At 45.2% G+C, this 24,656-nt stretch overlaps 1 protein-coding gene across 7 annotated transcripts in view; it reads left to right on the top strand.

Moving 5' to 3' along the window:
- The window catches only part of GNB1 (G protein subunit beta 1), a 115,588-nt gene that overhangs the window by 60,706 nt on the left and 30,226 nt on the right, over positions 1–24,656 (top strand). For 5 of the 7 annotated variants that reach the window (XM_017956334.3, XM_031663648.1, XM_003890982.5 and 2 more), the window contains 3 exons: positions 10,883–10,985; positions 20,118–20,156; positions 22,446–22,552. In XM_017956334.3, the coding sequence (XP_017811823.1) occupies positions 10,929–10,985; positions 20,118–20,156; positions 22,446–22,552 (203 nt within the window). In that variant the 5' untranslated portion in view covers positions 10,883–10,928. Of the gene's footprint in view, positions 1–9,733; positions 9,842–10,882; positions 10,986–20,117; positions 20,157–20,181; positions 20,316–22,445; positions 22,553–24,656 lie in introns of those variants that run through there. The other 2 variants (XM_009212077.4, XM_031663649.1) reach the window with 2 other exon arrangements.

Here is a 24,656-nt window from a genome sequence, read left to right as displayed (position 1 = left end):
CACAGTGGCCCACATCTGTAATCCCAGCACTTTGGGAGGCCCAGGCAGGCGGATCACCTGAGGTCAGGAGTTCGAGACCAACCTGGCCAACATGGCGAAACCTCATCTCTACTAAAAATACAAAAATTAGCCAACTGTAGTGGCTTATGCCTGTAATCCTGGCCACTTGGGAGACTGAGGCATGAGAATCTCTTGAACCCGGGAGGTGGAGGTTGCAGTAAGCCCAAATTGCACCACTGCACTCCAGCCTGGGCGGCTGAGTGAGATTGTCTCCAAAAAAAAAAATTTAGCCAGGTATGGTGTTGTGTGTCTGTAGTACCAGCTACTTGGGAGGCTGAGGTGGGAGGATCACTTGAGCCCGGGATGTTGAGGCTATAGTGAGTCACGATCACACCACTGTACTCCAGCCTGGACAACGAAGTGAGACCCTGTGTCAGGAAAAAAAAAAAAAAAAAAAACCAAGAACCAAAAAAAAAAAAAAAAAAAAAGAAAACAGGTAACCCAATCAAAAAGAGGCAAGTGACTTGAACAGACACTTTACCAGAAAAATGTATAGACAGCAATTAAGTACCTGAAAAGTTTAGCCATCAGCGAGATGCAGATTAAAACCACAGCCAAAGCCCCCATTCGAATGGCTGTGATACCTAACGTTGTGGGGGTTTGAGGAGCTGCGACTCTCCACATTGCTGACAGGATGTTGGGAATGTGACCCAGCATAACCATTTTTAAAAGAGTTGTTTTTTTTTGTTTGTTTGTTTTTGAGTTTGTTTTTAGTTTTTTCGAAATAGGATCTCACTCTGTCTCTTAGGCTGGAGTACAGTGGTGTGATCATAGCTCACTGCATCCATGACCTCCTGGGCTCAAGTGATCCTCTGGCCTCAGCTTCCTAAGTAGTTGGGACTATAGGCATGCACTACCACGCCTGGCTAATTTTTTTTTTTTTTTATTGTTGTAGAGACAGGGTCTCACTATGTTGCCCAGGCTGGTCTTCAATTCCTGGGCTCAGGTGATTGTCCTGCCTTGCCCCTGAAAGTGCTCAGATTATAGTCATGAGCCACTGCAGTGGCATTTTCTTGAAATGTTCAGCACACACCTGTAGTACGATCCAGCCATTCCACTCCTAGGAGTCTGCCCAAGAGAAATGAAAGCAGATGTTCTCATAAAGACTTGTACATGCAGCAACACGCACAGATTTCAAAGCATCACATCTATCTGATTAGCTCCTCTGGTACACTGGTTGCCACTGCTACCCGTATTTTTGATTTCTGCAAAGGGCCTACTTCACTGACTGAATAGAAAATGGGCAGGTGAGGCAGGAGGTAGTCTTCTGGCCATTACATTTTTTCAGGACAACACTTTTATACCTGCTTTCATAGCAAGTCATATTTAGTAAGTATTTACTGTGTCAGTCATGGTTCTAAGGGCCTTGCATGGATTCTAATGGAATTGTCATAGCATGAGCTGTGGGGACTGTCCCCACTTTCATACCAAAAAATGTAGGCAGAGAGAAGTTAGGAAACCTACTGGAGGCCACCTGGTGAGAAGAGATAGAGTCTGGGTTAGAACCTGGGGCTTCCAACTTTCCCGCCGTGAAGCATCACTCTGCTTCCAGCCAGCAGGGCTGTCAGACATTATTGGTCCTGCTTAAGTGGGTTGGACATGCAAATGCCAATAAAAACATGGAGGTTTTTCTAGGAACAGAATTCTAACCCCCACCCCCCATTTGCTGTTGGAATAGCAAATAGAATTCATTGTAGTTTGCAATAGTAAATGTAAAAACAAATATTATTTTTATATACTGGAGTGCAAATGACATGGCACACAGCAGTCTTTCCCCAAACCTGAGGATTTCCAGGCCCCTTATGAAAGGTGCTTGGAGGCCAGGTGTGGTGGCTCACGCCTGTAATCCCAGCACTTTGGGAGGCTGAGGTGGGCCAATCATGAGGTCAGGAGGTTGAGACCATCCTGGCTAACACGGTGAAACCCTATTTCTTTTTTTTTTTTTTTTTTTTTTGAGGAGGGAGTCACCGGCTGTAAAAGCCCAGGCTGGAGTGCAGTGGGGCAGCGATCTCGGCTCACTGCAACTCCGCCTCCGGGTTAGCAGGGCTATGCCTCAGCCTCCTGAGTAGCTGGGACTACAGAAGCCCACAGCCTTGACACAATTTTTTGTATTTTTAAGTAGAGGCGGGGTTTCACTGTGAGTCACCGATCTCTCCTGACCTTGTGATCCATACCTCGGCCTCCCAAAGTGCTGGGATTACGAGAGTGAGCCGCAGCCCGGCGGTGAAACCCTATTTCTAATAAAATGCAAAATTAGCAGGGGCGTGGTATACAACAGTCCAACTTCTCGGAAACTGAAGAATGGCGATGAACCAGAAGCGAGAGGTTGAGCGAATACGCCTTCAAGCGAACTCTAAGGTATGAGTTTAGCGCCTCTATTTGTGTGGCTCGCGTGATTGTCAGTTTCCCATCACCTTTCCCTGTTAAGATCTGCATGGTGGATGGATGCCATTCATTTCATGAGACTCCATCCGTTACATATAAAGTTTGGCTTTGAAACAATCACAGTGGTACTTCCTGTTTGGCCTCAACATGTTTGAAGATGTGTATCTATTGAATGATTTCCAATTGTCCTTGTATGTGCTAGATTTTGTGCTCTACCCTAAAAGCAAAAAGAGGCCATAGGCTAACAGGGTTAGAAAAGGGAGAGCAAAATGGGAGACCAAATGTTTTTTGTGATGCATGAGAAATAATAAGTCTTCGGGAGTGTCAGTAACCACCTCCTGGGATTTCAGAGTTCCAGGGGTCGGAGGTAAGCTCTTAGCAGCTGTGCCTTACTGGCTCACCCCTGGCTATTAGATCCCCTCCCCGAAGAATCGCCTTCTGAGGACTTTGTGACCGCACACCGTAGTTCCTGCTCTTCCCCCGGTTGCCAGTGTCTGGTGGGTGAGTGAGCTCACTTGTGACTGGGGCATGAAGGAGATGATCCTAGGGAGTCTCTTAACTTAGTCCAGAAATCCTCCTTCCATTGCTTGCTTTGTCTCCTTTTTCCCTTGAAGTTTATTTGTTAAAGACAGACTAACCAACCTGCCTGGTTGTCTGTGCTGGAGTGTTTCGCAGGCCGTTGTGTAGCACCATTGCCTCCGTGCGGGGTCATTGAACATGCTCTCCTGTCTTCAGGTTCCGTTGCCTCCGTGTGGGGTCATTGAACACGCTCCTCTGTCTGCAGGTTCCGTTGCCTCCATGTGGGGTCATTGAACACGCTCCCCTGTCTTCAGGTTCTGTTGCCTCCGTGTGGGGTCATTGAACACGCTCCCCTGTCTGCAGGTTCTGGAGCTTTGGTCACATTCACTTTTTTGGTAAGATTACTTTATAGGCACAGGCAAAATCCTGAAGGTATGATTTTAAAAATTGTTACCATTGCAAAAAATAGCACCTCAAACAAGAACAGTTGTGTTATTTTTACCCATCTGCCTTCCGCTCAATTCTTGGCCCTTATTAGCAAGGTCATGTCTAACAACCATGCAAAGCAGCATCCTCCCTGCCCTCCCTGGCACACTTCACCTGTTTGGTGCCTGTGTATGCTCCACGTGGTTACCTGTTAGTCATCTGTCTCCCTCAGACTAGCAGCCAGCCTGGTTCATGCTGCTCAGCACTGTGCCGAGGCGCCACGGTGCCTGTCGTGTTGAAGGGAGGGTCTGCACATGTGCTACTCTGCAGCTGTGTTAGTGGTCGTGTCCTTTTATCAGTTGCGGTGGTGCCCTGCTCCCCTTATTCTTCACAGTATTGTTCGGAGCAGTGCATAAAGGGAGCAGGGCCTGAGGACTTTCCGTTGCCCTTTGAATTGCCACAGTCTTAATTTTGGAGATTGACCTGGACTTGGGAATGAAAGAAAAATGGAAAAGTGAGTGAAATTGGTTTAAATTCCTCATGCAGACTCCTCTCTCTCAAAATACTGCTTCATCTTGGAGGTGAGCTGTGATCCTTGTGTGGCTGGTCAAATTAGCAAATTTCCTGCCCCTGTGTAAGACACTGGGGCCTCACTGGGGCCAGTTTGGACTTCGGAAGTTTAATCACTGTAAGGCTGACAGAGCACTTTCAGATTGGTTGTCTGATTTAATCTTCATTTTAGCCCTGTCATGTAGATAACACCATTCCTATTTTGAATTAAGCAGATCAGAGTAAAAAACAATTTAAAGCATTATTCTTTGTATGTCGCAGAACCAGAAATTGAAATTATTTTTCAATATCCGTACCCTATTTTGTCATTGGCAAACTTGCAGCCTGAATGTCGTTATTGCTGACTGTGTAATTTGGGGTCCTGCGGGCACCGCTGAAGTGCCGATCCTAGACTCTCAGGGGCCTGGGTGAGAGGCCTGGGCTGCTGCATTGCCATGAAAGTAGAGGCATTACACGGAGCACATTACAATGCAAATGTGAAATATTCTGACTTTAAAAATCATGCTAACTAACACTTGACTCACAAAGATGTTGTTCTAAAGTAGGGGCAGATCCCTTCACCTACTTGCTTTTAAGTTATTTAAATCTCTCTGAAAAGGATTTCCAAAACTGAAATTCTAAATAAAAGCCAATGGCAGATATGGGTCATCGGGAAGGATAGACATGAGACCTCAGCAGACCCTGTCTTAGTGGATTAGACGGGCAAGTTCTTGGAGTCAGCACAGCCAGAGCTTAGCCGTGACATTGGCACTGGAGGAGAGGAGCCCAAGCCTGGTAAACCTGATGGTGGGTGTTCTAGGAGGTTTGGGGGGACTAAGGATAGTGAAGAGAAAAGCAAAAGCAATAAAATGTAAGTACGACTTTTAAAATTTACATTTATTTTTTTAATTTTCAAAGGAAGCTGCGTCAACATTAGGAAGTTTAGTAGAAAAACGTGACTAATAATTATAATAAAAATGCTGTTAGTCTTTTTAACTGTCTTTCTTTAAAGTAAGTATATTTTTCTTTTCTTGTTTTTTTTTTTTTTTTTAGGCAAGGTCTCACTCCATTTGCCCAGACTGGAGCATAGTGGCGCAGTCACGGCTTGCTTGTAGCCTCAGTTTCCCGGACTTAAGTGGGTTCTCCCACTTTAGCCTCCCAAGTAGCTGGGACTATAGGCGTGTGCCACTACGCCAGCTAATTTTTTGCATTTTTAGTAGAGGCCAGGTTTTCGCCATGTTGCCTACCCTGGTCTTGAACTCCTGGGCTCAAGCTATCTGCCAGCCTCAGCCTCCCAAAGTGCTGGGACTATAGGCATGAGCCACCGCGCCCAGACCTATTTTAATTCTAATAAAGCAGCTAAAATTATTACCTGCGACTGGGTGCGGGTAATAATTGAGGTCAGGAGTTCAAGACCAGCCTGGCCAACATGGCGAAACCCTGTCTCTACTAAAAATACAAAAATTAGGCAGGTGTGGTGGTGCACGCCTGTAATCCCAGCTACTTGGGAAGCTGAGGTAGGAGAATCGCTTGAACCCAGGAGGCAGAGGTTGCAGTGAGCTGAGATCGTGCCATTTCACTCCAGCCTGGGCCACAGAGCTAGACTCAGTCTCAAATAAAATAACTATATGCAAATTTATATTGTTTTTCACTTAGTATATAGTAAGCGTTTTCCCAAATTATTACTCTCTCCATTATTCTTAGCGATATGTTACAGTTCTTCCAGTAACTATTTAGAGACAAGATCTTGCTATGTTGCCCAGATTGGAGTACAGTGGTGCTATCATAGCTCACTGCAGCCTTGAACTCCTGGGCTCAAGCGATCTTCCCACCTCAGCCTCCCAACTAGGTAGGACTACAGGCACGTTCCACCATACCCAGCTAATTGCATCAAGTAACTTTTTGTTTGAGATGAAGTCTCATTCTGTCACCCAGGCTGGAGTGCAGTAGCATGATCTTCACTCACTGCAGCCTCCGCCTCCCGGGTTCAAGTCATTCTCCCACCTCAGCCTCCCGAGTAGCTGGGATTACAGGCACACGTCACCACACCTGGCTAATTTTTGTATTTTTTAGTAGAAATGGGGTTTTGCCACGTTGGCCAGGCTGGTCTCAAACTCCTAACCTCAGGTGATCCACCTGCCTGAGCCTCTCAAAGTGCTGGGATTACAGGTATGAGCCATTGCACCTGGCTGCGTCAAGTAACTTTAAAAAGTTAACTTTAGGCTGGGTGTGGTAGCTCAAGCATTAGATTAGAGTCTAGCACTTTGGGTGGCCTAGGCAGGAGGATGCCTTGAAGCCAAGAGTTTGAGACCAGCCCAGGCAACATAGCAAGGCCTTGTCTCTACCAAAAATTTCAAAAATAGCTGGGTGTAATGGGTGGTGTCTGCTTCTAGTCCTGGCTACTCTGGAGGCTAAGGTAGAAGGATGGCTTGAACTTCAGTGAGCTATGATTGTGCCACTCACTCCAGCCTGGGCAACAGTGTGAGACCCTCACAGGCATTTTTTTTTTTTTTTTTTTTTTTTGAGACTGAGTCTGGCTCTGTCCCCCAGGCTGGAGTGCGGTGGCCGGATCTCAGCTCACTGCAAGCTCCGCCTCCCGGGTTCACGCCATTCTCCTGCCTCAGCCTCCCGAGTAGCTGGGACCACAGGCGCCCGCCACTTCGCCCGGCTAGTTTTTTGTATTTTTTAGTAGAGACGGGGTTTCACCTTGTTAGCCAGGATGGTCTCGATCTCCTGACCTCGTGATCCGCCCGTCTCGGCCTCCCAAAGTGCTGGGATTACAGGCTTGAGCCACCGCGCCCGGCCCAGGCATTTTTTTAAAGATGTAACTTTAACTTATTTTATTTAAACTGAAGAGTATAAAAAAAATTTTTTTTAATCTTTCTTGATTCTAAGACCCCAGATTAGTCTCTGTTAACTTTGTGTGTTGGTGTGTAGGGGGGTTAGTAAGCAAACTGTATTTGAAGAATAATGAGAAGAATAAAAGCTGCTCACCTGTTTCTCTGTCTCCAAAAACACCACCATTAACATCTGATGTGTCTAGAAAAAAGATAGCGGGCCGGGTGTGGTAGCTCACGCCTGTAATCCCAGCACTTTGGGAGGCCAAGGCGGGTGTATCACCTGAGGTCAGGAGTTCGAGACCAGCCTGGCCAACATGATGAAACCCTGTCTCTACTAAAAATACAAAAAATTAGCCAGGCGTGGTGGTGCATGCCTGTAATCCCAGCTACTCGGGAGGCTGAGGCAGGAGATGAATCGCTTGAACTCAGGAGGCGGAGGTTACAGTGAGCCAGCACTGCGCCACCGCACTGTAGCCTGAGCAACAAGAATGAAATTCCATCTCAGAAAAAAAAAAAAAAAAGGTTGGCTTGCTCTGGCATTGGTGTTTGTCCTTTTTGTTCACACAAAAGCATCATGCTTTGTATTCTTGTTCCATTTTTGTTTCGTTCACTGTCTTCATGGTAAAGATGAACTAAGAGCCACTGGGAAGGCTGTTAGTTTATGTGAATCAGAAGGTTGTTTGCTTCCCTTAAGTTCTCTCTTCCTGGCACCTGGTGCTCTTGCAGCCCATGGGGAATGTGGTGGCCACGCTTTCTCATCTCTCCTGCCTCATCCCATCAGCCATTCACTGTGCGTGAACTGCTGCACAGGGTGTCCGTGGGGCGTGTCCACATTATAAAAAGATGGTACTGATCATTGAGTTTATCTCCAAAAATTTTTTTTTTAATTTGATTTTAGAAAATACATTTTTAGGCTGGGCATGGTGACTCATACCTATAACCCCAGCATTTGGGAGGCCGAGGTGGGCAGATCGCCTGAGGTCAGGAGTTCCTTACCAGCCTGGCCAACGTGGTGAAACCCCGGCTCTACTAAAAATACAAAAATTAGGCGAGCGTGGTAGCATGCACCCGTAATTCCAGCTACTAGGGAGGCTGAGGCAAAATAATCACTTGAACCTGGGAGGCAGAGGTTGCAGTGGGCCGAGATTGCGTCACTGCTGCACTCCAGCCTGGGTGATAAGAGCGAAACTCCGTCTCAAAAAAGAAAAGAAAATATATATCTTTATCCTGGAGACTAGAGAATGTAATTTAAAAGAAAAATTGAAATGCCTGACAATAGATTTCTCTTATCACTTCTGTATGTGGATTGAAGAGGATCTTACCAGGAAATTTATTTTTATTTCTAACAAAAATAGGAGAGAGTGTGTGTGTGTGCGCGCGTGCGTGTGTGCGTGTGTGTGTACAGCGTTTTGCCATATTGCCCAAGCTGGTCGCAAACTGCTGGGTTCAAGCAGTCCTCCCGACTTGACCCGCTAAAGTCTTGGGATTACAGGTCACCATGCCCAGCCAGGAATACACTTTTTTTAAAAAATTGACAAACATAGGTTTTGAGTCTCTTAATTGAAACTCAAATGTCGGCACAGGAGAGAGTATAATAATTTCTGCTATTAACTGTGAAAAAGAAGTCCATCTGGTTGTGTTCTCTTTTCATGGGACTAAAGATTAAAGTTAGCAGGTTTTGGTGTTACTACTGAAATTTTGTGAGGTCACAAAGTTATATTGAGTTCATTTTAAAGATACTTAGATTTTTGGTAAATTTGTTTCTCTAGTCTCAAGACATATAGCTGGGTGATGGTTGTGTACATATTCTTGTATAATACGTGAAAAGAACATCTAATTAAAAGCAGTATATAAGATTTCAGGAGTTATCCCACCTAATGATGGAATTTGGGCCTTTAAACCCCCACCCACCACCCTCCAGCCACAAGGAACATCTCTTTTTTTTTTTGCGACAGAGTTTCGTTGTTGTTGCCCAGGCTGGAGTGCAATGGCGAGATCTCGGCTCACTGCAACCTCCACCTCCCAGGTTCAAGCGATTCTCCTGCCTCAGCATCTCGAGTAGCTGGGATTACAGGAATGCACCACCACACCCGGCTAATTTTTGTATTTTTAGTAGAGATGGGGTTTCGCCACGTTAACCATGCTGGTCTCAAACTCCTGACCTCAGATGATCCACCCTCCGCAGCCTCCCAAAGTGCTGGGATTACAGGCGTGAGCTACCGCCCCCAGCCGGAACATCATTTTTGAGGCATCTCAGAACATGCTTTTCTGTTTCCCCAGATCCCAGGAGTTTGTTGTTTTTAGTCCCATATATAAAAATTAGCTTTACTTTTTAGTGTTTAAATTAGGATCAGAAACTATGTGTTAACTAAAGCAGTTTAATTCAGGGTACTTCATAACATTAACTTGTTTTCTTCATGTTGATTTTGGAAGGAATTCTGTAAAATTGTGTACATAATATAACATGATCATGTGTGAAATACAAGTGAGTAGTGTCAGGGCATGCAGAAAGAATGCAAGGCAGAAGGCATCCAAACAGAATCCATTTGAGACGCTACTCATATTGTCCTGGCACTCTTACTGTTCCGCACATTAACATTCATAAGTTGTAGTCCTTAGAATTTATATGTGAAAACCAGGGAGAGAATTAACCAGTCTTATCCCTTAAGAATAAACTGCCCTTGAGGTGTGACCTTGTCCATACCTAATTCCAGTGATGCTCCATGTGTGCAGGGAAGACTAAGGTATTTTCCCTTAGTGAAGTTTTCCTCGTGATTAAAACATCAGTTTAAAATAATGCCTTTAGAAACACCTGTTTGGTCAGAAATCTTTCTGACGCTGTGTTGCTGTGCACCCTGCCTCCCCAGAGAGCGGTGGCAGCAGGACGCCTGGTCTGCATGCTCATGTCATGGCGCTTGCCTTGCAGGGCTTTCTTGTTCGTGGATTGTAGACATCAAGTATCTATACTGTAGGTCATTCGAATTCCTTTACGCACACTAGGAAAGTTTAAACTGGAGACTGTGACGGCTGAACTTCTTAGGTTATCGGATAATTTCCCACAGGTGGGTTTTAATCTCAAGAAAATAACTGCTGTCAATTAAATTTTGATGTATATTAACCTTTTGACTTTTACACAAAAGTTATAATGGTAAAATTGATCCTCTGTGTAATTTATGTAGGAAATTGAAGTGCTTGCATAAGCAGTACTTGCATATGAGAGCTAATTGTAAGGGATTAAAGACATTAGCAACTGTATCCTCAGCTTTGTTATACTTCAGTCATACTTAATGATTAACAGCCAAGATCTTGGTCAGAAACACAGCCTCCATTTATGACATTCTCTTGGGAAAATAAGTCTGTTGTTTAACAAGGTGAGTTAGTTTTTACTCTGATTTCAGGAATATTGTCTAACATGACTAGGGCAAACAGGCAGGGTGGCTTGCACTGAGCCTGATTTAGCCTGTACCTGTAAGGATTAAGGTGTTGTTTCTGAGCCTCCTGGGACCCCACGGCTCACCTGGGTGGGAGAGTGGGTTGTCCCTGAGCCAAAAAGCTGCTGGACGCCACCCTGTGTGCTCTTAGGTTTACCATGCGAGCATCCTGACAGCTTTTGACCAGTAGCGGTTCATGATTACTGAGATGAGGTGGCTTTGCGATTCTTGGTTGCCAGGTTGCCACTGACCCCCATTCCATGAAGTAACTTCCTCTAGGTCTTCATGTGATAGCTATCCTAAATGTCAGGTTTTATTTTTTTTATTTTGAGATGGAGTCTCGCTCTGTCACCCAGACTGGAATGCAGTGGTGTGATCTTGGCTCACTGCAACCTCTGCCTCCCATGTTCAAACGATTCTTCTACCTCTGCCTCCGAAGTGCACCACCATGCCCAGCTAATTTTCGTATTTTTAGTGGAGACGGGGTTTCACCGTGCTAGCCAGGATGGTCTCGAACTCCTGACCTCATGAACTGCCTGCCTCGGCCTCAAAGTGCTGGGATTATAGGCTTGAGCCACCGTGCCCACCTTAAACTTTCAATTTACTTTTCTAACCTGCTTCCTTAAATTATTCAACAGTTGTTTATTGTTTGTGCTTGTCTTTCTGTTTCAGATCTCACATTCTTGGAGGTGGCATCGAAGAGCACTAAGATCAGAAGATGAGTGAGCTTGACCAGTTACGGCAGGAGGCCGAGCAACTTAAGAACCAGATTCGAGTATGTAGTTGTGTGTGCTTGGTTTTATTAATCGTTTGAGTTTTAGGTTAGCTGTTACTTGTTTTAGGAAAAATGATTTACAGGATGACTTGTTCTGTGTTTTATACTGAAATTGAATCTTAGTTGGCCCGGGATGTACTAATTATAGATCTAGATACTTGGCCTAGTACATTGTTTTCGGGATTTTGCTTTCTGTATACAATTTGTTGTTTGAATATACACCAGATGTCTCTATAGAATTTATAAGTGTCTTTTGCATTTTTTATCATAACCTTGAAAATTTGTTTGTTATACTCTGGGCAACTGATCAGACTGTGGTATCTGCCTCCCTCTCCTGAATATTGGGACTATTGACAGCAGAAATCTTGCTTAAAAATAAGAGTATTAACAACAATAAAAAAAAAGTAATTGCCGGGTGCGGTGGCTCAAGCCTGTAATCCCAGCACTTTGGGAGGCCGAGACGGGCGGATCACGAGGTCGGGAGATCGAGACCATCCTGGCTAACACGGTGAAACCCCGTCTCTACTAAAAAAATACAAAAAACTAGCCGGGCGACGTGGCGGGCGCCTGTAGTCCCAGCTACTCGGGAGGCTGAGGCAGGAGAATGGCGTAAACCCAGGAGGCGGAGCTTGCAGTGAGCTGAGATCCGGCCACTGCACTCCAGCCTGGGCAGCAGAGCGAGACTCCGTCTCAAAAAAAAAAAAAAAAAAGTATTTCAGGTATATCTGATGTATTTTTTTCCTAATTTTGAAAGCAGATCTTCCCTAGCGGTGATGATTGGAATCTACAGCTTCTGATAGACTACTAGATAGAGCAGATATATCTAAATCCAAGATAGCGGCTGGGTACAGGGGCTCACGCCTGGAATCCCAGTGGTTTGGGAGCCTTAGGCGGGCAGATCACTTGAGGTCGGGAGTTTGAGACCAGCCAGGGCAACATAGTGAAACCCCATCTCTACAAGAAATATAAACATTAGCTGGGTGTGGCGGTGTGGCCTGTGGTCCCAGCTCCTCGGGAGGACATTAGCTGGGCGTGGCGGTGTGGCCTGTGGTCCCAGCTACTCGGGAGGCCGAGGTCAGAGAACCACTTGAACCCGGGAGGCGGAGGTGCCAGTGAGTCGATGGCGCCACTGCACTCCAGCCTGGGCGACAGAGCAAGACCCTGAAAAATAACAAAAATTGAAGATAAAAACAACCGTGTGTAAATAAACTGCACTGTGAAAAGAATACCTTTCACAGAATTCTGAAACATTAAATTTCAGTCTGTGATTGATACAGGATGTTAAGTTGCAGAGTTCATAAACTGTTTTTTGAGAGAGTTTTGCTCTGTTGTGCCCAGGCTGGAGTGCAGTGGCGCTATCTCTTCTCACTGCAACCTCTGCTTCCTGGGTTCAAACAATTCTCTTGCCTCATAACTTTCTGAAAAGTGAGGAACAGTAGGTCTAAATGGAATTCCTTCTGCTCCTACTTTTGTGAAGCAGTACTTCTAGTAAATATTTTATAGAGAAACAATTAATGCAAGTATATATTTCCTTTCTGAAACCGCTGATGTGAAGAGTAAGAGAAAAAGAGGCAGACTTCTCAGGAAAAACCAGGTCTTCAGTATGTTTTTAGGTTTTGTCCATTTGATGTAAGAGCTTTCTCTTATTCTTTTTATTTATTTATTTATTTATTTTTTGAGACGGAGTTTTGCTCTGTCGCCCAGGCTGGAGTGCAGTGGCACGATCTCAGCTCACTGCAAGCTCCGCCTCCCGGGTTCATGCCATTTTCCTGCCTCAGCCTCCCAAGTAGCTGGGACTACAGGCGCCCGCCACGACGCCTAGCTAATTTTTTGTATTTTTAGTAGAGACAGGGTTTCACCATGTTAGCCAGGATGGTCTTGATCTCCTGACCTCGTGATCCGCTCGTCTCGGCCTCCCAAAGTGCTGGGATTACAGACGTGAGCCACCGCGCTCGGCCGAGCTTTCTCTTATTCTTGTTTGCCCTGTCAAGCTTTAGCTGTTCTTCAGAGTGTCACTGTACGGGAAGCTGACGACATTCAGTACATATCTAAATAATAGTTTATAAGCTGGGCATGGTGGTGCACACCTGCAGTCCGAGCTACTTGGGAGGATCACTTGAGCCCAGGAGGTCCAGGCTGTATAGTGAGCTATGATCGCTCCACTGCACTGCAGCCTGGGTGACAAAGTGAGACGCCTTCTCAAAATACAGTAAAATAAAATAAAATAAAATAAAATAAAATAGAATTTTATTTTTCTGACTCCAGTGCAAGGATGAAGCCTAATATTTCCTTTTAAACGGCCAATTACATGTGTAGAAAGCCCACCAGGATTTGGAGAAAGAAACACCAATATCATTTTAGGCAACTTTGTTCCTGAACTTGAGAAAAAATAATGGAATTCTCTGAGATTTACAGCCAAAGAGAAAACAAAATATCCTCTATTTTAAGAATTTCAAATCTTAACATTTAAAAGATCTTATATAAGGAAAAGATCTTAATAGGGAAGACTTAGGTTTTTTTAATAGTTTGCTCCGATCAGACTTTTTTTAACATGTCCCCTCCCCCAGAATTAATCAAATGTGTTCTGAAATATTTAGTTTGATATAAAATTATTCTCTGAAATACCTATTTAAATAAAATCAAAAGGTGTTCAATTTTTTTTTTTTTTTCTTTTTTTTTTTTTTTTTTTGAGACGGAGTCTCGCTCTGTCGCCCAGGCTGGAGTGCAGTGGCCGGATCTCAGCTCACTGCAAGCTCCGCCTCCCGGGTTTACGCCATTCTCCTGCCTCAGCCTCCCGAGTAGCTGGGACTACAGGCGCCCGCCACCTCGCCCGGCTAGTTTTTTGTATTTTTAGTAGAGACGGGGTTTCACCATGTTAGCCAGGATGGTCTCGATCTCCTGACCTCGTGATCCGCCCGTCTCGGCCTCCCAAAGTGCTGGGATTACAGGCTTGAGCCACCGCGCCCGGCCCAGGTGTTCAAATTTTACCTGACTTACTGAAGCTTCTAAGCTTCTGCAGTTCGTTTTAAGTCAGCATGGTTTTTGGCATGTAAAAAAGAAAAGCAAACTGTTATGTTGTTATTTAATAATAATCTAATTGGGTTTTTTTTTTGAGGGCTTCAGAACACACTTAGCTGTTTACCACCTGCTTTTGAGACTGTATTTCTTCTTATGGAAATCAGATTTTTTTTTTTTTTTTTTTTTTGAGAGTCTCGCTCTCTTGCCGAGGCTGGAGTGCAGTGGCGTGATCTCAACTCACTGCAAGCTCCTTCTGGGTTCACACCATTCTCCTGCCTTGGCCTCCTGAGGAGCTGGGACTATAGGCGCCCGCCACCACACCCGGCTAATTTTTTGTACTTTTAGTAGAGATGTGGTTTCACCACATTAGCCAGGATGGGCTCGATCTCCTGACCTTGCGATCCGCCCGCCTCAGCCTCCCAAAGTGCTGGGATTACAGGCGTGAGCCACCGTGCATGGCCTGGAAATCAGAATTTTAAAGTTTATCCTGAAAATGTCTTAAATAGTAGTGTGATTTGGCCTATTTGAAGATACTTCATTTTTCTGACAGCAGTAAGTTGTTCACAAATAGTGGACTTGGATCTATTCATAGCAGATGGAAAGAGCTTGTATGGCACAGGTGCAAGACACCCAAATTTTAACAATTAAGGCCAAAAGGAGCTGTTGCACCTCCTCCCGAGGTTTGGGCCCTGTCACATTGTGAATTCCCCAAGGCCTTCTTGCACAGGGGGCTCCCTCTTGGGCTGGCACGAATGTCACGTGACATTCCCCACATGCTCTTGTTGCCACATAAAAAATGTAAAAAGAGGCCGGGCGCGGTGGCTCACGCCTGTAATCCCAGCACTTTGGGAGGTTGAGGCAGGTAGATCACGAGGTCAGGAGATCAAGACCATCCTGGCTAACACAGTGAAACCCCGTCTCTACTAAAAGAAAAATTAGCCAGGCGTGGTGGTGGTGGGCGCCTGTAGTCCCAGCTACTTGGGAGGAGGCTGAGGCAGGGAATGGCGTGAACCCGGGAAGCAGAGCTTGCAGTGAGCCAAGATTGCACCACTGCACACTGCAGTCTGGGAGACAGAGCAAGACTCCGTCTCAAAAAAAAAAAAGAAAAGTAAAAGGAGATATGGCCGTGCACCGTGGCTCATGCCTTTAATTCCAGTACTTTGGGAGGCCAAGACAAGAGGATTGCATGAGCCCAAAAGTTTGAGACGATCCTGTGTAAGGTAGGAAGACCCTGTCTCTTTAAAAAGAATAAAAAGAAAGGAAACAGAAACAGGTGGAATTAACCCTAACAAGGTTTTTTTGGTTTTTTGTTTGTGTGTTTTGAGACAGGGTCTCTGTCAGTCATCCAAGCTGGAGAGCAGTGGTGCGATTACAGCTCACTGCAGTCTCCCGAGTAGCTGGGACTACAGGAGCATGCTGCCACACCTGGCTGATTTTTTTTATTTTTGTAGAGACAGAGTCCACCATGTTGCCCAGGCTGGTCTTGAACTCCTGGGCTCAAGGGATCTTCCTGCCTCGGCGTCCCAAAGTGCTGGCAGGTGTGAACCACCACGCCTGACCCAACAAATTTTATCTAAGGCAATATATCTAAAATATTATTATTCAATATGTAATTAATACATTTTAATTGAAATATTTGACAGAGTTTTTCTCCCAATTTTTCTGGTTCCATTTCCTGTACTCAGCAGCCACATGCAGCTCATGGCCCCCGTAGCGGGACATTCACTAGAAGAGGCGCCTAGCTGCTTTGTCTCTGAAGTGCCAGGAACCAGGAACCACGCTGTGTTAGTTCCTTTGCACAAGACAGGGACAGCAACAGCTGGTGAAGTCGTTTTACCCCAAATGGTAAAGGAAGACTTATTTTTAAAATGTAGAACATTTTTTCCTGATTGCCCAAAGAATACACGCTTGTTGAAGAATGCAGAGCATAGTGAATCAAACAAGAAATTGTAGATGATTCTAAAAGGGGTTGTTTTCTTTATTAGATTCGTTTTTCAGCCAAGAGACCCTTAAAGGATCTTGCATGCTCCTTTTGATTATTATTGAGGAATCACAGGCTCTCAAAGGGATGCTGACTAAAACATGATGTGCCTTAAAATACACAGAGTAGCTGATGGAGTAAGAAAAGCTCCGCAGGATGCACAGGTGTAGATGTGTTCTGGAGTGGCATGCCAGCCAGTGCAAGGGAGCAGGGTCCATTCATGTGAGACGCAGCTGCACTGGATGCCTGGTCCAAAACATTCAGCGACTCCAGGCTGAGCAGGGCCCCAGGCTTTAATTTAGGATGAAACCCCAAAGTAAGTGTGTTACTGTGTCATTTGACATAAATCCAAAAAGGATGAGAAATCAACTGATAAATGGCTTGGATATGTTCATCTCTGGTTTAAGTGGACATCATAATATGTATCTGCAGGAGTCCATTAAACTGGAAATTAATCTGAAAGAACTTGAAGATTTTATTCTTTGTTAAGCAGTTACAGAGCTTGTTTCCATTGAAAGACTTCTTCCTACAGTTTTTTTTTTTTTTTTGAGACGGAGTCTCGCACTGTGTCACCCAGGCTGGAGTGCAGTGGCGCGATCTCGGCTCACTGCAAGCTCCGCCTCCCAGGTTCACGCCATTCTCCTGCCTCAGCCTCCGAGTAGCTGGGACTACAGGCACCCGCCACCACGCCCGGCTAGTTTTTTGTATTTTTAGTAGAGACGGAGTTTCACCATGTTAGCCAGGATGGTCTCGATCTCCTGACCTCGTGATCCACCCGCCTCGGCCTCCCAAAGTGCTGGGATTACAGGCTTGAGCCACCGTGCCCGGCCTTCTTCCTACAGTTTTAAAAGTTGAAGGTGTCTGTTCTCCAGAGTGCTGCACTCAGTTACATAAGCTGGTTATTGGCTAAAATAAAGACTGAATTGAAGTTATCTGTATTTTGTTTTTACAGTAGTTTTTCCTTCTGTTTAACAGTAGCATCACCACAGTCTGTTACACTGTACCTTAAGAAACTCATTTTAGTCTTTGAACACTAACCAGGGGGAGGTTGCTTAAATCTCATGTTTTATTTTCTCCGTTTTAAATTTTCTTATGATGTTTTAAAATCAAAGGCTATAACATCAACAAGAATGGTATTCAAAAACAAATATTAAACTCGGTACTTGCCAGGTAACATTCATTGACAAAAAGGCTTTTGCTGCTCTAAGTATTTTTTATCCCCCTTACTCCAAATGTTACTGCTTGCATAGAAATACTCGATTTTTTGCGTGTCTTAATTATAAGCAGAATAACCAATAAGAGCTTAACTAAAGATGAATTTGGAATGTATAAATTTGTATATTTATAATAATCTCAATGTATTTCCTTTTTTTTTTGAAACAGAGTCTGGCTCTGTCACCCGGGCTGGAGTACAATGGTGTGATCTCAGCTCACTGCAACCTCCGCCTCCCGGGTTCAAGTGATTCTCCTGCCTCAGCCTCCCCGAATAGCTACGATTACAGGTGCCAGCCACCATGCCTGGTTAATTTTTGTATTTTTAGTAGGGATGGGGTTTCACCATGTTGGCCAGGCTTGAACTCCTGACCTCAGGTGATCCATCCACCTTGGCCCCCTAAAGTGTTGGGAATACAGGCATAAGCCACTGCGCCTGACCAATATATTTCCATATTATCAGTTTATAAATATTCCCACAAGCTTCCTAAAGTAGAAATCATTTGCAGTGAGCAGTTTGCCCCAAAAACCTGAACCACTGGGAACTCGTCCTCCACCTCCCCCGTGTGGGGCACTTGGATGCACGCCTGTAAGGGCTGCACATGCCATTTGCCATTTTGAAAGTAGGTGGTCAGATGACAGCATATAAACACATTTTTCTTACTAAAAAGTGTCAGCTGGGCGTGGTAGCACTTTGGGAGGCCAAGGGGGAAGGATCGTTTGAGCCCAGGAGTTCAAGACCAGCCACAGGCAACATGGCAAGATCCCCATCTCTACAAAAATAAGGCCGGGCGCGGTGGCTCAAGCCTGTAATCCCAGCACTTTGGGAGGCCGAGACGGGTGGATCACGGTCAGGAGATCGAGACCATCCTTGCTAACACGGTGAAACCCCGTCTCTACTAAAAAATACAAAAAACTAGCCGGGCGAGGTAGTGGGTGCCTGTAGTCCCAGCTACTTGGGAGGCTGAGGCAGGAGAATGACGTAAACTTGGGAGGCAGAGCTTGCAGTGAGCTGAGATCCGGCCACTGCACTCCAGCCTGGGCGACAGAGCGAGACTCCGTCTCAAAAAAAAAAAAACAAAAAAACTAAATAAATAAATAAAAATTAGCCGGCCATAGTGATGCATGCTTGTAGTCCCAGCTATTCAGGAGGCTGAGGTGGGAGGGTCACCTGAGCCCAGGAGGTCGAGGCTGCAGTGAGCTGTGATGGCATTACTGCACTCCAGGCTGGGCAACAAAGCCAGATCCTGTCATAAAAATAAATAAATACATAGTTTAAAAAAAAAAAAAAAAAGCCGGGCGGGGTGGCTCACGCCTGTAATGCCAGCACTTTGGGAGGCCAAGGTGAGCAGATCACCTGAGGTCAGGAGTTCTAGACCAGCCTGGCCAACATGGTGAAACCTCATCTCTACTAAAAATACAAAATTAGATGGGTGTGGTGGCACATGCCTGTGGTCCCAGCTACTCAAGAGGCTGAGACAGGAGAATCACTTGAACCTGGGAGGTGGAGGCTGCGGTAAGCTGAGATCGCAACACTACACTCCAGCCTGGGCAAAACAGAGCAAGACTCTGTCTCAAAAAAAAAAAAAAGAAATTATTGTGATTTTTAAAAAAAGTATACCCACACTCAAATTTTAAACCTTTTCTAGTTAAAGCCATTGTCGTGTTTTCCTTTATGATATCTTCCTGTTATAAACATACGTTCTCTTTTGAGATTTCCAGGTCTGTTTTCTAGTAACGTTGATCCCTTAGTAATGAAGACATTTGAGTGAGCATTGGTGGGTCCCTTCACAGTGCTTACTGCTTCCACAGGCCATGGATAGAGGAGAAACGAGAGCAGCCAGAAAGGCTCATGTACATCTGGTTGTCTGGCTTCAGGTCCCTTGCTCTTTTTCCATAGAATTTATTTATTTTTCTTCGTTTTCCTTTATTTATTTATTTATTTATTATTATTATTATTTTTTTTGAGATGGAGTCTTGCTCTATTGCCCAGACTGGAGTGCTGTGGTGGGGTCTCCGCTCCCTGCAACCTCCGCCTCCCGGGTTCAAGCGATTCTTCTGCCTCAGCCTCTTGAGTAGCTGGGATTACAGGCATGCGCCACCACACCCGGCTAATTTTTGTATTTTTAGAAGAGACGGGGTTTCACCATGTTGGCCAGGCTGGTCTCGGACTCCTGACCTCAGGTGATCCACCCACCTCGGCCTTCCAAAGTGCTGGGATTATAAGTGTGAGTCATCGCGTCCAGCCTGTTTTCCTTAAATGTTTAAATGTTATTTTTAGTAGAGACAAGGTCTCACTTTGTTGCCCAGGCTAGTCTTGAACTCCTGGGCTCAAGCCATCCTCCTGCCTCAGCTTCCTAAAGTGCTGGGATTACGGACGTGAGACCGCGCCCTCCATAGAATTTAGAATTAATGATTGTTTCTCTTGAAAACAAAGTACTTAGTTAATGCGATCTGAAGAAAAGGTTTTTGGGCTGGATATCTGGTCCTTTTTATACTTTTTCTTTGGGCCACAACCTTCCTGACCCTGGATGGGCTTTGTAAAAAGAGCAAGACGTGTGTGCCAACCTGTGCAGCACTGAGGGCACAGGCAGCACCAGGTCCTAGGGTGTTCGGGTGCTGCCCCAGCTTGCAGTTTGGTTTCCTTGGTGCTGACCGCCGCTGTGGGGCCCCAGGAATATTGTGCTGCAGGCCTTAGACAGATTTGGGTGGTACTGATTCTCTGTTCAGCGTAGCCTGAACAGTCCACAGATGGCAGTAGACCATGGGGTGTTGAGATGCGAGGAGACGCCGGCATTCTTTCACATTCTGCTTTCGCTCCTGACAGCTTAGGAAAGCTCTCTTTGAAACTTTGGTATGTGTGGACCTAAGATTGAATGTATCTGAAACGTTGCTAATTTCTCACTGTCCTTGCTTCCCAGGACGCCAGGAAAGCATGTGCAGATGCAACTCTCTCTCAGGTAAGAGCCCACTGAGTCACGCAGAGCCATCTGCCTGTGAGGAGGCTGGCACAGCACCCACACCTGGAGCCTCGGGAGGGCTCTGCTCGGATTATCTCCTGCGCAGTGAGGATGCCAAGCCTCTGTGTGGAGTGCTTTTGTTAAGAAGTCGTTCTGATGGTAGGCATAGGAAATGGAGGGGCTTTTTGAGATAAAAAGGAGATATCTCAACCCTTAAATAATTATTTACCTGTTACAGAGGGTAATAGTTGTAAAATATTGTTATTGTCTTAAAATAAGGTATTTTGAAGCTCCTCTCCTTAACAGAATCTGCCTCAGAACTTTGATTTCTAATATCCAATTTGGTAATACTTCAAAAAGTTAAACATAGAATTATTGTATAACTAAGCAGTTCTACCTGTAAATATATGCCCAACAGAATTGAACACTGGTTTTCAAACAAACACATGTGCGTAGATGTTTGTAGCAGCACCATTCACAATAGCCAAAATGTAGAAACCACCAAAATGTGCGTAAATGAATGAGTGGAGAAACAAATTGTGGTGTGTCTGTTCCTTGGAGTATTATGAGCCATTAAATGGACCTCAGTACAGTCAAAGGCTACAACATGGATAAACCCCTAAATACTATGATATGTGAAAGAAGCCAAATAGAAATGACTGTGTATTGTGTGGTTCTATTTATATGAAATATCTAGAATAGTAAAATTCATTGAATCAGAGTGGACTAGTGGCCAGCAGGGGTGCTAGGGAAGAGAGGGAGAGGAAGTGAAGAACAGGGAGTGACTGCTAAATCAATGTCGGGTCTCCTTTTGGGATGATGAAGATGTTTTGGAACCAGGTGGTGGCAGTGGTTGCACAACACTGTGAGTGTACTAAATGCCACTGGACTGTATACTTAAAAATGGTTAATTTGATGTTATGTGAACTTTACCTTATTAAAAGAATGAAGTCCATCCCAGCACTTTGGGAGGCTGAGGCAGGTGGATCACTTGAGGTCAGGAGTTCAAGACTAGCCTGACCAACATGGTGAAATCCCATCTCTACTAAAATACAAAAATTAGCCAGGCGTGGTGGCACACACCTGTAATCCCAGCTACTCAGGAGGCTGAGGCAGGAGAATTGCTTGGACCTGGGAGGCAGAGGTTGCAGTGAGCGAAGATTGCACCACTGCACTCCAGCCTGGGAGACAGAGCTAAACTCCATCTCAAAAATGAAAAAAAGGCTGGGCGCAGTGGCTCACGCCTGTAATCCTAGCACTTTGGGAGGCCGAGACGGGCGGATCACGAGGTCAGGAGATCAAGACCATCCTGGCTAACATGGTGAAACTACTGAAAAAAATACAAAAAATTAGCCAGGCATGGTGGTGGGCGCCTGTAGTCCCAGCTACTCGAGAGGCTGAGGCAGGAGAATGGCGAAGCCATTCCATCTGGGAGGCGGAGCTTGCAGTGAGCCGAGATCGCGCCACCGCACTCCAACCTGGGCGACAGAGCGAGAGACTGTCTCAAAAAAAAAAAAAAAAAAAAAAGATAATAAAAATAAAGTCCAAAGAATTGGACAGAAATGTGAAAGAAAAACCATATTCATACTTCTGAAGATGATTAAGTTTTTTACATTGTCCAGATGTTTTAGGGGATGCACTTTATTGAGGTTAAATTGCAAGTTAAAGAAAAAAAAATTAGGCTACATAGAATTACCTGAATTTCAATTCTGAGAAGCACGTTGGACTGTCCATTTTTTAAAACCCGCTGTTGTGATCCACTTACTCCATTTGCCAGCCTGAACTCATTAACATCAGTGTCTGTATGTAGGATGGGCTCAGCTGGTGTGTGTACAGCTAGTGCTACAGGTGATGGTCGTGCAGAAGCAGGTGTCATCCTGGCCCACACATAGCCTGACATAGGAACCAGCTATTAAATTGCAGTGTCAGGAAGAAGAGTTGTGAGTTCTCAGATAATTCAGAGACCTAGGAGGAGCTGGTCCTGGACGGACAGGGAGAGGAGGAAGGAGGCAGGAAGAGCACAGCAAGTACTTCAAGGCTGGCCGTGTTCGTGTGCATGCATTGGAAGGCAGGGCACACAGGTTCCTGATGACCAGCCAGACTAAGACTCGGTAAGAGGTGCAGAAGGGGTTCAGTGCAGAATGCCACAGTGGAAGCCACTGGAGAACTCTGGGAAGGCTGGCAAGAGGTAGGCACAGTGGGTGAGCCAACAGCCTTGACAGGGATGGGAGGTAAGGAGAGTCATTTAATCACAGATGTTAAAGTTACAGAAATGTTTTTATTTTCAAGATCACAAACAACATCGACCCAGTGGGAAGAATCCAAATGCGCACGAGGAGGACACTGCGAGGGCACCTGGCCAAGATCTACGCCATGCACTGGGGCACAGACTCCAGGTAGGCGTGGGCATGAGCAGGATGCTGCTTGATACGTTCAGGGGCTGCTCTGTTTTCCTAGGGGAAGATAACCTAAACCCATTTGCTGTGTTGCACAGTGAAAATATTAGGAAGTTGGATCAGCACTCTGGGTGTGCCACATGCAGCATTCACAGATGCATATTCCCTGTCCAGTTTCCACTTACTTGGGCTGAAAGGACACTGCCATTCCTTCACTGTCTGAGTCACATTAATAGAAGTTCTGATTTTTCTTTCTCCCTTCTCACATCTCTTTCAGTTTCTAGACCTCTGTCCTCCCAGTTCTACTGTATCCTACTTATGGGAACTTGGGGAAGTTACCTCTCTGTGCCTGTTTCTCAGGGCTGGTTGGCCCTCACCCTCTTGTGATTTCAGTGCCCTGGCTCAGGAAATCACCGAACCTGCCCCGAGGATCCTGAGAGATTAAGTGTATTGAGCCTTAGAACAGCATCGTGCTGTGTATGCTTTACTGTAGCAGACACACGGGAACGCGCTATGAGCTGTTTTCACCGTTCTCTCACCTGGCCTGTCTGCCCTGCGTTCCTTTGGTTTACCATCCCCAGAGATAATTCCCTTCATGGGCTCCTATTTTTTCTTTTCTTTTCTTTTTTTTTTATTTTTTTTTATTTTTTAAGACGGAGTCTCGCTCTATCGCCCAGGCTGGAGTGCCGTGGCGCGATCTCGGCTCACTGCAAGCTCTGCCTCCCGGTGCACGCCATTCTCCTGCCTCAGCCTCCCGAGTGGCTGGGACTACAGGTGCCTGCCACCACGCCTGGCTAATTTTTTTGTATTTTTAGTAGAGACGGGGTTTCACTGTGTTGGCCAGGATGGTCTTGATCTCCTGACCTTGTGATCCACCCCCCCGGCTTCCCAAAGTGCTGGGATTACAGGCGTGAGCCACCGCACCAGCCTCTTTTTTTTGTTGTTGGAGACAGGGTCTCACTCTGTCAGTCATACTGGAGTGCAGTGGTGTGATCATATCTCACTGCAGCCTCGACCTCCTAGGCTCCAGCAACCCTTCATACTCAGCCTCCCAAGTGGCTGAGACCATAGGCATGTGCCACCACGCCTGGCTAATATTTTTGGTTTTTTTTATAGAGACAGGGTCTCCCTTTGTTGCTGACACTGGTTTCAAACTCCTGGCCCCTAAGTGATCCTTCCACTTCGGCCTCCCAGAGTGCTGAGATTATAGGTGTGAGCCACCACCACTTCCAGCCTATTTTTTGTACTTTATATGCCTTGCTTCTCCACCAGGCATCTCACTTCTGTGACCCCGCACTCTGATTTAGAGGCTATTACAAAGTCTTACTTGCTGCCTGTTCTATCCAAATAATTTAATAAAATACTATTTGATTTGTGTAACTATGACATGCTCGTTCAAGCACCTGACATAACAATTTTTAACACACCCTTCTTTGAGTAGTATTTCTTTGTATTCCGTTGTTAGTGTGGAATTTTCTGCTTGGCTTTTTCTTTGTTGGTGAAATTGTCCGCTTTAGAGCACAAACAGCTAGAGAACAAAAGATTCTATCTTTAGTTTGTTCTATATAGTATCCCATACAATTCCATATGCAAATGAGAGCTCACATGATGGTTCCAATGATGGCAGGAGTCAGAAAGAATAAAAATGGGAAGGGGGAGGGTGGGGAAGTGGGGAAATGATGTTCGGAGGGTACAGAGTTTTAGTTAGGAATAAATTTTAGAAATCTGCTGCACAGCACGGAGACTGTAGTTCATAATAACGTGTGTTTCAAAATTGTTAGTAAAGTAGACTTGAAGTGTTCCCACCACAGAGAAAATGGGAAGTGATGGGTATGTTTATTAGCTTGATTTATTTATTTCGCAAGGTGGATCTATATGAAAATACCACATTGTACTTCATAAATGTATATCTAATTATTTGTCAAAAATTGTTTTAAATATTCAAAGTAAATAAGTAACCAGGCACATTGGCTCATGCCTCTCATCCCAGCACTTTGGGAGGCCAAGGCAGGTGATGGCTTGAGCCCAGGACTTCAAGACCAGCCTAGGCCACATGGCGAGACCCCTTCTCTACAAAAAGTACAAAAATGAGTTAGCTGTTGTT

This window comes from Papio anubis, chromosome 1, assembly GCF_008728515.1.
Source record: "Papio anubis isolate 15944 chromosome 1, Panubis1.0, whole genome shotgun sequence".
Taxonomy (NCBI): domain Eukaryota; kingdom Metazoa; phylum Chordata; class Mammalia; order Primates; family Cercopithecidae; genus Papio; species Papio anubis.
The sequence above is the reverse complement of the archived record's forward strand: the minus strand, read 5'-3'. Positions and strand labels throughout refer to the sequence as shown.